Raw genomic sequence first — 14683 nt, forward strand, 5'->3', positions numbered from 1 at the left:
GATGCTGATTACCTGCCTCTTTCCTGTATGTGAAAAATTGAAGAATAGCTCCATTACAAATGAGGTGTTTTTGGCATTCCTGTAATATTTTATTTCTGTTTATTCCCTTCCATTTCCAGGGAAGGCTTGTGTCCTGAAGTGCCTGCTTGATGTTCACAAAATCTTCAGGGAGAATGATCCAGCCTACATCCTGAACGACCTCTACATCACTGACTACTGTGTCTGGATTCAACGAGTCAAGTAAGTCTCTGTTCATTACAATGTCTTTACTTAAGAACTACAATTCCTGACCTACATTTCCCATGATACAACTTTCTTGCCGATTGTTGGTATGTAAATGCCATTTGAAATACATCCCTACTGTAGTGGGCCTATGGGCAGAAAAGCTAGAGAATTCCCTCACAGCCTCTTTGTTTGTGCTGAGATTGTTTTTCTATTCCATACACTGAGCTCACAATCTGCAACTGTATGTGCATGTCTGCATGTACTTGTGTGCACGTGCACCCTTCCTTGTTACAGTTCTCACTTATGGTTCTGCTAGAAAACTGAAGTGCTCTGTTTAGCTTCAGCAGAAATGTTATTACATCCATGCCTCTGTCCTCACCCGTGTCCATATATTATAATCGCTCGCATGTTTAAAAACGGGGCTTGCGAGAACATAATTCAGTAATGAGGTATGCTTTCTAGCTGGCCGGGGTTCAGCGGGAGTTATGGGTCCGTATGTTCATGGCTGGACTGAAAAATGTGAGCCTGATATTGTAGGCCCTGGGCCCAGAGGCAGATAAAGGGTCTGGCAGAGATTCCATGGAGGGTTTTCCTTTTCTTTTTTTTTTCTTCTCTTTTTCTGGTGAATCTATATTCTCTGGACAGAATATGCCTCAAAAGTTAATTAATAAAACATGTATAAATTCCCAGGCTGTGGTCTGAATTTTAAATTTGCCTGTTAGGTGTGCTAAAGCCACTACAAACTGTACAGACTGCCAAACTGTTGGCTGAGCTGGTATGATATTCTAGTTGTTCTTGAACAGACAGGCTGGACCGGTCCCTTCTGACTTTGGTTGGCTGTCAGCAACCAGCCTTTAATCAATCAGTGCAGGCAATGCTGCTGCCTTACGGTATACCAACAATATCGTAAAAATCTATACGCAATAGTGTTGTTGATTAATGCAATGACAATATGACTTGGAATAAATAAACAGATATTTGTGTGTGCTCAGTTCCAATGTCTTTCTGCTTTAGGTATACTGCTAACAGAGATCCCAGACAAAAAGAGAAACACAGAGACTAATTTGCTGAAGTAGTTTTTTGCAAAAAGCAGCAATAGCCTATGCCCAGTGAATAAAACAATTAAATACATTGTTTTGAACATGCTTTTATTGAACAAATTTCACATTAACAATCAGTCAATTCATTTAACAACATCAATTTAAATAAGTGCTATATCATGGCAGTTCAAGTAGTCTTTTGCGATGTGTTCATCTCGCATGTTTATATCTTGATGACAATCAATATACGATATATTGTGCAGCCCTTGTCTGGATTGCACTACACCATGTTATTTTTCAAACGCGCATGTAACATCATCTTCAGAATCGTTTTTAAAACCTCTCCTGCTCCAGTGTTCCTGAATTATTTTTAAACCTTAGAGGAAAAAATACAAATGGTTTCTGACCTTTAGATAAGATTGCTCTATATGAGAAAGTTCTGGAATCCCTCGTTTCTGTTATTTGACTCTGGGGAAAGGCTCAGGAAGTACTGCATGCCGTGCTTTCAGTTAATTCCCCGAGCGCAGTCATAACTTAAGTTCATGGATGTCATGGAAAGCAAATGCTTGCAGTGGTCAAGTTCAGCAAGGCTTGTTTTCCTTAAAAATCATTTTAGAAGAGATGTTTCTGGAGAGCTATTGACAGCTCATTCAGTTTGTGCGTTATCTACCTTTGAGCAGACTGTGGCCACAGTGCCCCCAAGATTACATCAGCACATCTTTATGTCCCTGCTGGGTGCTTCTGAAAACAAGCCAATGGATTTAATTATTTCACTGTGCATGTTCAGTTTTGAATTTTATTTGATTTTTCTGTATTGTAACTATGCTGTAATGCCCACATGGATCATCTGATATGGATGTACATGTCCTCAAATTACAGCTGACAGTCTTCACTTTAACCTCATATCCATTGATTTGTTTCAAATCCAATGGCTTGGAGTACAGAGCCAAAACAACAGAAATTGTGTCCCTATTCCAGTACTTGTATACACTCTTTTGGTGCAGTTGTTGTTTGACCAGGCATTAGAAATGAGCAAGATTCGTGATCTAAGCGACTTTGACTGTGGTGTGATTTTTGGTGCCAGACGTGGTTGTTTCAGCGTCTCAGAAACTGCTGCCCTCCTGGGATTTTCCCCACACTCCAGTCTCTATAGTTTACAGAGAACGGTACGAAAAACAACAACATCCAGCGAGGGCAAAAACACCTTGTTTATGAGAGCGGTCAGAGGAGAATGGGCAGACTCTTTCAAGCTGAATAAAAGTCCACAAGAGCTCACATAAAAAGCGGTTTATAAAAGTGGTGTGTGGACGTGCATGAAGCCGAGAAGCTGACGGGCTACAGCAGCAGACCACCACACCGGGTTCCGCTCCTGTCCGCCAAGAACACAGAGATGAAAAGGAGCTTCTCCTCAGTGCTAGCACCCTTACATGTATCATATTATAAACCCCATTCTATCCTGTAACGGCCACCTCGGCTTTGCTTCAACTTTACTGGTGATCAAAAACTGCATTTTTAAGATGCATTTTATTTGTTTGTTTTTTGTTTCTTTGTTTAAAGAAAATTCCTAAGCCACTATTTTGACAAGCCTATGGAAAAAAAAACCAAACACAAAAAAAAACTGCCACATACTTCTATTTTGTCTGCTCCAGTGACAGAATGTGTAAACATCATTCTTGTCAGTTTTCGATATACTCTCGGGAGGGACTTTCCCCTTCCCAGCTCAATAAGTTCAACATCTCGGGGAGCTGGTTGCAGTCGTAGATGAGTTGTAAGATAGTCCCTATATGAGGTTTGCGTTGGCTCACCGGCCGACCCATAGGCGTGATCAAGCCCCCTGAGATGGCCGCCGGCATGACGAGACATTCTCCTGGCAGATGATGGAGCGACTCCCAGCTGTCCCCCTGGCATTTATGCTCCTTAAGTCCTCGTGTCTGCTGGGACCCGGCTCTCAAATTTACTGCATCGTAAAGGTGTCACCGTGATATACGCCCCGGCCTGGACCCTTCACTGAAATGCCCAGCAAGTAGGCTATGAAGTGGTCTCCTTAAGAACCAGAGGGAACGCATATGCACTATTGTTATATATTTACTTGTGTGTGTGTATATATATGTATGTATATATATATAGTTTTTTAGGCCATTACATCTTGGTGGAGCGATTTCTCACCAGTTTTTCAGTCCTGTGGATGAAAGCTTACTTTCCACAATCCACATCCTCCTTGAGGTTGTCTTCAGGCAATTGCCAGTAAATGGGCATTAATAATGAATAATTAATCGACTTCATTTGAATCCTTTGGCATGTGAAGAAGTCATGAAGCCAGTTCAGAGATGTATTGTTCTGTGCAGCTGAGAATCTTTCTGTCCTCGTTCTGAGGTCATGTTGTTGATAACCAAAAAAAGCACTGGCGCACTGTCCCCTCCTGTTAATTAGCAGCCTGTACCCAGCTTGTTAATTATCGGTACCCATACCCAAGACACACTGTCAGGACGACACTCCTGTACAACATGTTAAAACTTAAATTCCTCTCCCGACAGTCTTTTTCCCTCCAGCGATGTTATCCTGCTAGTGGCTTCTAATCTAATTTTATCTCCCACTGTGAAAGGCTGGGCCGACATTTCAATCAACAGCCTGCTTGATTTCCCTTTCGGTCTGCCATTCATAAGCGGGCTGACCCCTGCCGTTAATCTTTTCAGAACTCGATTTTAGTGATAAAATGGCTATTAACTGCTTGCATTATGACCATTTGCATTGCAATGCTCCTTGAAATTCAGTTTTCATGATATCTGGATTTTGTGTTGCTCGACTGTTCCCATAAGCTAGCATTAGCATACGATAGCATTCACCTGAAATTCTCATCAGTAGGGTTTCTTTGTAAGGCTGTGGCGGAGATGACCGGATTGTCACATCTGAGAAGGGCTCAGCTGAACGTTTTCAGTGCAGAATGCCTGCAATAGGCAAGCTGAAACCAGTGCACTGCTGTCTGATGTGCTTTGCTTCAGTTTTGTAATGGAATTGTGAAAAAGAGTCAGAGTCAAAGCTGCATCACTGGCAGTAGTACTGGAATCCACAAAACTCTTCTAACTGGGAAAAGGTAATGGGAGGTAATCTCTCAAATGTCGCTAGGATGCCTAGGTCACAGTTGATCCTCCTTCATTCAAAGACTTCTGTGAGACTGGTGGGTCAGTGAGAGCTACTGTAACAGCTTTGTCTCTCCACAAGCCCCCAGCAGTGCTGTTCTCCTCCTCTCTCCTCCCAGTAAAAACACACGTGCCTCGTGTGGAATTATCACCCACAGTCAGTGTCACTGAAGCTCTGCCATCGTGCTTTCTCTGTCGGTGTTCTTTCATGATTTTCCAGTAGTTATTTCATATGTGTTTGAAACCCAGAAATGAATACACATCAGGGTCTATTCATCTTATTTTTATTTGTTTTGTTTTCCAATGGCATGAAAAAAATCTGTTGGCAAACAGTTGTCAAACGGCAAACTCTGCCGAACCTGAAAAGAAAAGAAAGTAAACCATCAGCGTCTTTTTACGGCGGTTGCTGTCAGAATTCAAATTCCATTGACCTGATGAACAAACTACTGTTCAGCTTCCTGCCTGACTTCAAGAGCTTTGTGTAATACTATGTATAGACAACATCCCGTGCACTGTTGCTAGATTACAGCGATGAAGTTACATGCTTTTCATGATCTGTCGTTCCTCCCCCCTCCTTCAGAGAGGTTGGAGTGAAGCCAGTGTACACTTCCCTCATCCAGAGAAGCAAAGCCGGTTAGCTTCTAGTCTGAAACTGTACCGCAGTGAAACAGCGGGCCTCTCGGCTCTCCAGCGATCTATTCTCCTGGCTCTCAGCACTTCTCCTTCATCGCTGTCTACACAGTCATTAATGCTCAATTGAATTCCTGCCCAAATCCATGGCAACCAGGGAGAGAATTAAGCTGTTTAAGCATGGGAGCGGGAGGGTCTGAAGGTGGTCTCCCTGCCACCGAAACTTCGCCTTGTCCTTCCGACAATGCTCGGTAAAGTGCTTTCCAGATCCCGGCATGACCCCGGGGGGCCCGGGGGTCTCCAAGGGACTGCTCCCGCTCTCAGCAAGGGCCCCCAGGGTGGCGGGGTCAGAGGTTAAATAAAGCTTTGTGTTGCCGTCACCTTCGGAGAGAACTTCATCGTCCTCACGCATTTAACCTCGCCTTAAGTGCGGTGGGAAAGGTAGAATGTGTGTTTGTAGGGTTTGAGCGCAGATGCTGAGAGATTGGCTGGGAAATGGTCTTCATCTACCTTTGGTATAACACTGGGGCATCTTCTAGTAGGGGGGCTTATCACTGATTGGTTATTGTGAAATTATGGAAGCAGGTGAGCACATGTTCAGGTATTGTATTGTATAATACTCTTTTTGCATATTAACTGTTAATTGGCTGTTCCTGACTACAAGGTCCAGTAAAAGTGCACTCACCTTGAGTGTCTCGGCTGCACCGAAATTGAATCATATTTTCCTCTGCCGTTTGAGTTTGTGAAGCATTCTGCCACAGCTCTTCACAATCCCATGGCCTTATTGAGGCTCTGTGCTTATGAAACCCAGGGCCTAATTTCTTCTTTTACAGCGCATTTATTATTTCTAAAAATACCCATTTGAGTATAGCTTGTGTGAGGGACTGGGAGCTCCAAACATTTCATGTGAATTGTGATTGGAATGTCATTTATGAAAATGTTTTTTCTCACTCCAGGTCTCGTACATTATAAATGTGTTGATAGGGTCTGTTTGCCTCGTTATTGTTGCTTTAAAATTAATATTGCTACTGGGAAAACGTCTAGTCGATGCCATCCGTGTACTTGCGTTTCTTTTTGTCCTTTGCTGTTGTTGTAATGTGTGTAAAGCCTGGGTTACTGTTTGTGAGTGTGTCTGCCAACAGAACACACTGGAAGTTTCTGATGCTCCAGAATGCAGACAGGCCTACCTTCTGAGAAATTTGTGTCGACAGTGTTTTGTTTAGCGAAGGTTGTCTGTGAGCTTGCAGAGGTCAAAGGCCTGCTGCTTTGAGTAGGTGGTCTCTTTATTGTCCATTTTATTTACCCCCCCCCAAATTTACTTTGTCAGTGTGATACCCCACGGCTTTTCTTCAGACGGCTAGCTGTCCATATATACTTTTTTTGCTGAAGAATAGTCAAAAAAGAAAGAAATACTGTGAAATGATTGACAGGACAGAGAGCATGTTGTTTGTTCAGGTTCTTTTTTTTATTGTCCCTCGATATTTGAAATATTGTTCTTCAGCTGATGGATCATTGAGGATTTGGTGATTTCTCTGACCGTTTTTCTGGCTAGACTGAAATGACTGACATGACTGCATTGCCATACTTTGTGTCTATAGTCGAAAGCCTACCGTCTCTCCTCTCTGACGGGTGTTCATTATATGTCGTTTAGCCTTAAAGTAAAAGGTTAAGAGCCGTTAATTATAGCTCCTTTTACGAGGATGAGTGCCATTGTATAGGTGAATATGGTACTGTATACTCTAGTCTTGAGCTGAAAAGCCTTAATAACTACCTTCCCAGGCAATAGACTTCCAAGCCTACAGTTTTAATAAACGAGTATTAAAGATTCCGTGGCGTATGTTGGGAATTTAGTGTAATAACTTGGAGAAGGTCTGAATAGATGGTCGCAGTTTGTCAGAAGTAATAAAGACGGTCTCCGCACGGACGCGACGCGGAGGTAGAGGCGGCACAGCGGCCGTCTCGGGAGGGAGATGCTGACAGATGGACGGTCCCTGAGCGAGCGTAGTCTGATTAACACACTCCTCCCGCCGCACTCTGATCCTGTCTCTCGCACAGCGTCTGAGTGCCCGGGAACACAGACTGCTGACTCACGCTGTGTCTGTGGAGACCACCGACCTGTCTGTGTGCGCTGTTCCCACGGAGACGGAGCACGTGCCCGTTTTACAGACCTAGAAATGTGCCCGATTCTATGTGCATACAGATACTCAACATGTCCCTGTTTGTCTGTATCCACAGATACTCAACCTGTGCCTGTTTCTGTCTACCCACAGATGGGAGACCCTGTGTGCATTTAGTATCTGCAGCTATGGGAGACCTGTGTGCGTGTGCTGCAGACTCAACAGAAACAAGATCTATGTGCCTGTTTTTCTTTACCTGCAGTTTTTTCTCTGCCTACAGGAGACCACGTCTCCATGTAGTATCTGCAGCTTTGGCAGGGATCCTGTGGTCTCTTTGTAAACAGTACTTTCCTATCAGGCACTGAGACGGTATGTGTGATGTAGCCCGCATACATAGCAGAGACGTGGCGGTGGGCCTATAGAGACGGGCTAACAGCTTCTGTGCGTTGTACACAGACTGCATGTGCGATGCAGCACACATACTGAACTATAATAGTTCTGCTCCTACAGAGACAGCGTAAGCATTTCCCTGTGTTGTAGGCACAGAGTGGAGTGTAAGTGCACTGCCATGCCGAACAAAGGGAAGTCTCGGTAGACTCACCGACTCCTGCTAACTCATGCAGATGTAGCCCCACTGCGACGCTCAACATTGTGAGAGTGAGTGTGTGGTTGGGCGCGCGTGCGCGCGTGAGGGATTGACGGAGATTGAGTGAAAGCACGCCAGCCTTGTGGGGATGATGCGATTACCACCCAGGGGAGCTGTCCTGCTAACAGCACACAGCCCTGCTTACAAGCACTTACGAACCCAAACATCCCACTGTGACAATTAGTCAAATCCGCACACCAGTCTCCTCTGTACAGAAAGGTAGGGGAAGTCCAGCACGCTTCTGTGCTGAACAGGGATGAGCATAAGTCCTAAACCGTAGAATAAGAGCCCAGTGTGACTCCAGCGTGAGACCGTATCCCCCTGTTCGTATTAATGAGCAGGGAACGGACATTTCACACAATGGCTGCTATTTCTGCTCAACATTCGATGTTCAACTTGAGTCCCCCTACCCCCCCCATACTCCCACTGCCAGAGCTGTGCAGGGGGTCTGGGCAGTCCTCCACACACGCTCACTCTCCAGTGCCCTCAATCGCCTCTTTTGTGGGGCGAGTGTCTCTAAATCACTCTGTGGGCACTCACTCCAGAGTGAGTCAGCTCGCTGGGGTAACTATCGTTCAGAGCCGCTGCGAGTGTTGTGTGCTTTGTGTCGTGAGGTAACCATCCCACCCCGGAGACGGCCATCTTGCCAAAAACCGCGGGCGAGGAAGACCGGGGCGTCAAATGCCTCGGTGCCGCGACCGCCCCACAGGAGAAAAAGCCACCGCGTCGTCCTTTCAAGCGCCTCATTATCCACTTCCTCTGCGCTAACGACACACAAACGCCGCTGAATACAGCGCGCATGCCTCCCGATGGCTGCCTTCCAAATGGGGGAGCTAACGAGGCGCAGCACAGCACGCCAGCTGAACCGCCTCGTCTCTGTCACGCGGAGCCCGCTAGGCGGCCAGGCTAGCTGCCTCCCGCACCGCGCTCTGCACATGAAACATCAGTGCAACCGGATCATTATCCAATAGAGTCATACCGTACCACACCGGTGATTGACAGGCAGGGGCCCCGATTATCAGAGCAGGTTAGCCTAGAATGACTGTCATTAGCTGTGCCTGAAAAAGACAGATGCTTGTCAACTGTTCATTTTGTCCGTTTGCCTTAGGTCTTTACCATCAGGGAGCGTGATCACCACTTTTGGAACTGGTTTATTTAATTATGATTTTTCACTGACTTCAGAAGATTCTGATTTATAATGAAGCATTTAACTGCTGACAGTCTATTATTTGACTAGGCAGTTATTACATTTATGTAACTGTTCCCGTTTCATCTGGAATTATTCAGTAGCATGACTCTGTTAGTGAATCTATCTGTAAATGCAAACGGGATTGCCTGGTTTTAATATTAAACAACCGATAGCCTTCCAATGACCCCTGGTAATAACTGTTATAAGACTGATCTGTGCATTGCTGTCAGGCCTTTGAAATGAATGAGGGGAATTAGGTGGAATTTGATGCACCAGATGAGAGGCTGACACAAGCACTGTCTGATTATACGGCAGAACCGGTTCAGATCTTTGTTTGGAAAGGAAGGATCGAGCCACTCGTCTGCTGGCCGAGATTGCGCGACGGACGGGCAGACCTTTCCCGTTCCCTCAGGGCAGGCCTCTCCCGTTCCCTCTGGGCAGGCCTCTCCCGTTCCCTCTGGGCAGACCTCTCCCGTTCCCTCAGGGCAGACCTCTCCCGTTCCCTCAGGGCCAGACGAAAACGTCTCCGCCGGGACTCTCGCACGCCCTCTCTCTCTCTCCCCCCCGGTTAGTGAAGCGACGTCGCGGTGGGCGCGCGGGAAGGGCCGGAGCGCTCTCCCTCTCGCCCGAAAGGAGCCTTTGTCCTCGCCGCGGACAGCGCTTCTCCCACCACGCCGGAGAGAGAGAGAGAGAGAGCGAGAGAGAGAGACGGGAGCTGGGAGCTGGGAGGCAAGCGCACGGCGGCAGCTCTAACTGAATAATGACTTCCCACGGGGAGCGCGAACAGAGCGCGCTTTGAAGTGGAATTCCTCCGGGCGGGGTGGGGGGGCCTTCAGCCTCCTCCTCCACCGCAGCGCTGGCCCCCCACGCTGGGGCCACTCCACTCGGGCGCTGGGGCCGAGCTGCCGCTGCCCGGGAGGCAGGGATCAGGGGAGTCTTCGGGGGTTATTGAGGTGGAAGCGGAGATGTTCCGGCTCTTTCCGGGCGGGAGAGCGGACGGACCGCAGCGTTGTTGCTCCCTGCTGTCTCTGTGCAGACCGAGCTCCTGATAAGACAGATTCCTCAGGAGAAGGCTGAGGCAAGCTGGATAATTAGTCGCTTCATTTTATTATTCCCCTCAGAGTTGTATTTTGGAACTGATTTTGATTTGGTTTCTTCTCCATTTTTTCTAATAAATTATCCTCCCTTGTGAGAGACTGCAGGCGCACACACACACACACACACACACACACACACACACACACACACACACACACAGTGAGCTCACACAGATGCCACCACTAACCCTGAGAGTGCTGTAGACTAGCGCTAAAGAAAGCTCGGGGTGGCATTATGCTTTACTTCGGTTGTCATGGTGATCCAGATTCTTAAAATTTTCATTTTAAAAACCAAGCAGTGGCATTGCATAGCTTTTTTTTTTTTTTTTTTTAAACGTGTTCACTGCTGCCATTCTTCTAGCAACTGAGTAACATTCACGAATCTCACAAGGCCTTAACCGAACGTGCGGTCCTTTGTGTGACTCCGGCGAGCTCCAGCGAGTTCCAGCCGCCCTTTTGTCAGCGCGTATGGAGCGCGCTCCGTAATGGAAAGGCTCTCAGGCCCACAGCGGTAGGTCATTTTACTGAAGCGCGGGGAGCGGCCAATCGCTCCTTCGCGAGTCTGCTCTCTCCGCTCCCCGCTGAATCGGCCGGGGTCGGGGCGGGGGCCGGGGTCGTGACCCCCGGGGGTCAGGCGGTAATGACCGGGGCCTGTGGGACGGCTGTCCCGCGTAAGCCGGGGCGGCAGACGCCTCCGTTCCGCCACATCCACCACATTAACCGCATGAATTATACATGAGCCCGCCCTCCCGCCGTACAGGGGAACCGCTCTTTACATTGCAGTCAATCAAAGGCTACCGCTATTGTGCTTATAGGGCTATTAATATGTATGCATTTCAGACGTGCTGGAGGATATGTTGTTATAATGTGTGTAATGCTGTCATGTAATTTTAATGGACTTGCATGCAAGTGAAAGCCTCAGTAACGTCTCGCAGCTTTTCAGTAATAGAGGGTTATACGGTTGGAAACACGTTCATTTTGAGTAGAAAATTGGAATGTAAATGTTAATTTATTATGGCTGCGTTCTGGTATGTCAGAGATTATTTTAGGTTGTGAGAGTATTATTGTATGAGAGTGTGTGAATGCTTGAGCGAGTGAGTGAGTGCGTGAGTGAGTGTGTGTTTGAGAGATTGCCCCGACTGAGTGCGACTCATTGAGAGTGGGTGTGAGAGACACTGACATAGAGAACAAGACTGAGAGAATACGTGTGAGTCGGAGAGAGAGAGAGAGAGCGAGAGTGTGTGTGTGTGTGTGTGTGTGTGTGTGTGTGTGTGTGTGAGGGAGAGAGAGAGAGACAGGGGGGCATGCGTATGTGTGAGTGAAAAAGAGAGTACATGTGGGTGCGAAACCGAGAGAGTGCGTGTGTGCGTGCGTGTGTGCGTGTGGGAGAATGACGGAGCCTGTGTGTGTGTGCACGTGTGGTTGTATGTGGGAGAATGTTGGAGTCTATGTGTGTTCGTGCGCACATGCATGTGTGGGCATGTGTGGGAGAATGATGCCGTGTGCGTATGTGTGAGCGTGTGAGAGAATGATGCCGCGTGCGTGTGTGTGGTTGTGCGCGCGTGCGCGCGTGAGGGATTGACGGAGATTGAGTGAAAGCACGCCAGCCTTGTGGGGATGATGTGATTACCACCCAGGGGAGCTGTCCTGCTAACAGCACACAGCCCTGCTTACAAGCACTTACGAACCCAAACATCCCACTGTGACAATTAGTCAAATCCGCACACCAGTCTCCTCTGAACAGAAAGGTAGGGGAAGTCCAGCACACTTCTGTGCTGAACAGGGATGAGCATAAGTCCTAAACCGTAGAATAAGAGCCCAGTGTGACTCCAGCGTGAGACCGTATCCCCCTGTTTGTATTAATGAGCAGAGAACAGACATTTCACACAATGGCTGTTATTTCTGCTCATTCCTCAGCAGGGTTCCCTGCTACAGTCTGGCACCCCGCGGTGATGTCGTTAAAGCAGACTCGGTCAGGAACGGGTTAACAGTAGCAGGCCTTTCTTCGCGAGTGCTCCTGAATATGTAGGGAACGAGAGGGGAAAGGGTTAATGTTAAGAGCTCCTCGTTCGTCTCGTCCCGGGTACGGGAAGAAGGGAGGTTGCCAGACTTTCTCTCTGGAGTCAGGCATTGTCTTCTGTTTCTGTCTGCTGCTAGCTCTGTTAGCGAGGGCTTTTGGGCAGGAGTCTGTCTGCTGTTAACTCTGTTAGCAAGGGCTTTTGGGCAGGAGTCTCTGTCTGTTGTTAACTCTGTTAGCGAGGGCTTTTGGGCAGGACTCTGTTGTTAACTCTGTTAGTGAGGGCTTTTGGGCAGGACTCTGTTGTTAACTCTGTTAGTGAGGGCTTTTGGGCAGGACTCTGTTGTTAACTCTGTTAGCCAGGGCTTTTGGGCAGGACTCTTGTCTGTTGTTAACTCTGTTAGCCAGGGCTTTTGGGCAGCAGTCTGTCTGTTGTTAACTGTTTTGAGACATTATGTGCAGAGGGGTCCGCAGCACCAGAATGTCAGGCTGTGCTCAGTCTAGTATGAAACAGATACTGCTTTAAGGCCGGGACAGCATGTGAGCTACATGTGGAGGCTGTTCTCTGTACAGGTCGGTGCTTCAGCTGTGTGTTGTCAGGAGACCGGTGAACTCCAGAGATTTCTGTGATCCTCCAGTTGAATCCTAAATGATGAATACAGTTTTGTCCCAGAACAGGCCGTTCTGCCTGTGGAGATGTTGTTGTGAGTTGATGTGTTTGTATCTGTAGATTGGGACTGAAACCCATAGCCCCTGTGTGGTACGGTACAGCGTGTCTGAGCGCTGCGTCTGCTCTCCTCTCCCTGCAGGGCAGAGAAGCTGACGGCGCTGGCCGAGCCCTTGAGGAAGACCTCCCTCCTGAAGAGCGACCTGGGGCTGCAGCTGCCGGAGCTGGAGAGGGCCGCCGAGCTGGTGGTGGAGGAGGAGCAGCAGGATAGGAGCAGAGACAGAGGAGCTCAGCGCTCCCGCAGCAGGGAGGACTCCACCACCTCCTCCTCCTCCAGCGGTGACTCCGAGGAGAGCCAGGACTCCTCGGCGGAGGGGAGGGGAGGAGGGGAGCCTGCAGCCGGAGGTCCCCTGGGTCCGGCCCCAGTCCCATCATGCCCCCCGGCCCCCCGGGCCCGCCCTCCCGCTCACACCGCCCAGTCCCCGCTCGTCCAGGAGCTGGGAGAGAGAGTGCAGGCGGAGCTGAGGATCTCTGCGCTCCCTCAGGGGGCAGCTTCCTGGAGCGGCAGAGTGAGGGAGGGGGAGGGGGAGAGAGGAGAGGGAGACGGAGAGAGAGTGCAGGCGGAGCTGAGGATCTCTGGGCTGCCCGAGGGGGCAGGTTCCAGGAGCAGAGGGGAGGGGGAGGGAGAGGGAGGTAGAGAGAGGGAGAGGGAGAGGGAGGTAGAGAGAGGAGAGAGGGAGAGGGAGGTAGAGAGAGGAGAGAGGGAGGGAGAGGGGGAGAGAGGAGAGGGAGACGGAGCAGTCACTTCTCACACTACCGCAGTGCAGGGAGACGCACACACCGCCCCTTCCAGGACTTTCTTAGAGGTGCGACCTCGGAGAAACCCCCTGCTGATGGTGCCGACCGGTGATGAGGACGATGATGACGACGGTGGTTTGGATTGAACACGAGGAGGAAGAGCGCAGAGTGGTGAAGAACGGAGAATCCTTTCGAGGAGTGACTATTCACACTGAATTATCAGACTCCGCTTCACACTTCTGGAAATGGATGCTCTAAACATAAGGGTGTGATGAACAGGGAAAATAGACACTCTGGATTTTGGAATTTTGTCTTCTATCTTTTAATGAGTACAGTGGAAAGTGTGATTTTGCTTTTCTTGTACAGCTTCAGATGTACTTTACATTGTATATGAAGTGTGTAATATACTATAAATGTTTTAATTGGCTTTTTGCCTTCCTTAATATGGTCTAAGATGACTTTTCTATGCTTGTTCTGAAGAAACTATTTTGTGAAGCAAGGGAAATTTAATGTAATATTTTAATTTCCTAAATTGATGCTGCAATTTTCAGGTTTTATTTTTTTATATAAATATAAATAACTAGTCCCGTTCAACCTGAAAACATTGACTGTGGGTGTATTATAAGTGTCTTATAAGTCTTTAAAAATGTTTTAATTATATCAATTTGCCTGCCACTTTGTGAGGTGTGGTACTGGATTTTTTATACTACTTGAAATGCGTTTCTTGTGAGCTCTACATCCTGATGGACAGAGCACATCCCTCCATTTTCTTCTGTTCGTAGTATCCTCAGAAGTGAGGGAGGAACTGCATCAGACAGGAACACCCAACAAATAACAGGAAATGTCCCTGCCGACTTTGAACCTCAGCCACGAGAACTTTAATAACTCAGCATCTCTGCTTTTCTTTTCCACACAGGAAAGCCACTGTAGGCACAAAATGGCCGTCACATTCCGGGCGATAATTACTCCGCACAACACTGGCTTCAAATTGAATAACGGCAGAACAAAACTTACTAAAGTTTTTTCATCCAGCTTTCTGGAGCCCTGGTAAGGCATGCGGTGGTTTGCCCGGCTCACAGAGTTCTGGTTGGACAGTGCAGCGACCAGGTGCGTGCGCGTT

At 48.0% G+C, this 14683-nt stretch overlaps 1 protein-coding gene across 2 annotated transcripts in view; it reads left to right on the plus strand.

The window, feature by feature from the left end:
* Positions 1-14238, plus strand: part of shq1 (SHQ1, H/ACA ribonucleoprotein assembly factor) — a 40758-nt gene extending 26520 nt beyond the window's left edge. For both annotated transcript variants that reach the window (XM_061220625.1, XM_061220624.1), the window contains exons 11-12: positions 120-240; positions 12908-14238. In XM_061220625.1, coding sequence (XP_061076609.1) covers positions 120-240; positions 12908-13709 — 923 coding nt within the window. In that variant the 3' untranslated portion in view covers positions 13710-14238. The remainder of the gene's footprint in view (positions 1-119; positions 241-12907) is intronic.
* Positions 14239-14683: the final 445 nt, after the last annotated feature.

Source organism: Conger conger, chromosome 14, assembly GCF_963514075.1.
Source record: "Conger conger chromosome 14, fConCon1.1, whole genome shotgun sequence".
Lineage (NCBI taxonomy): Eukaryota > Metazoa > Chordata > Actinopteri > Anguilliformes > Congridae > Conger > Conger conger.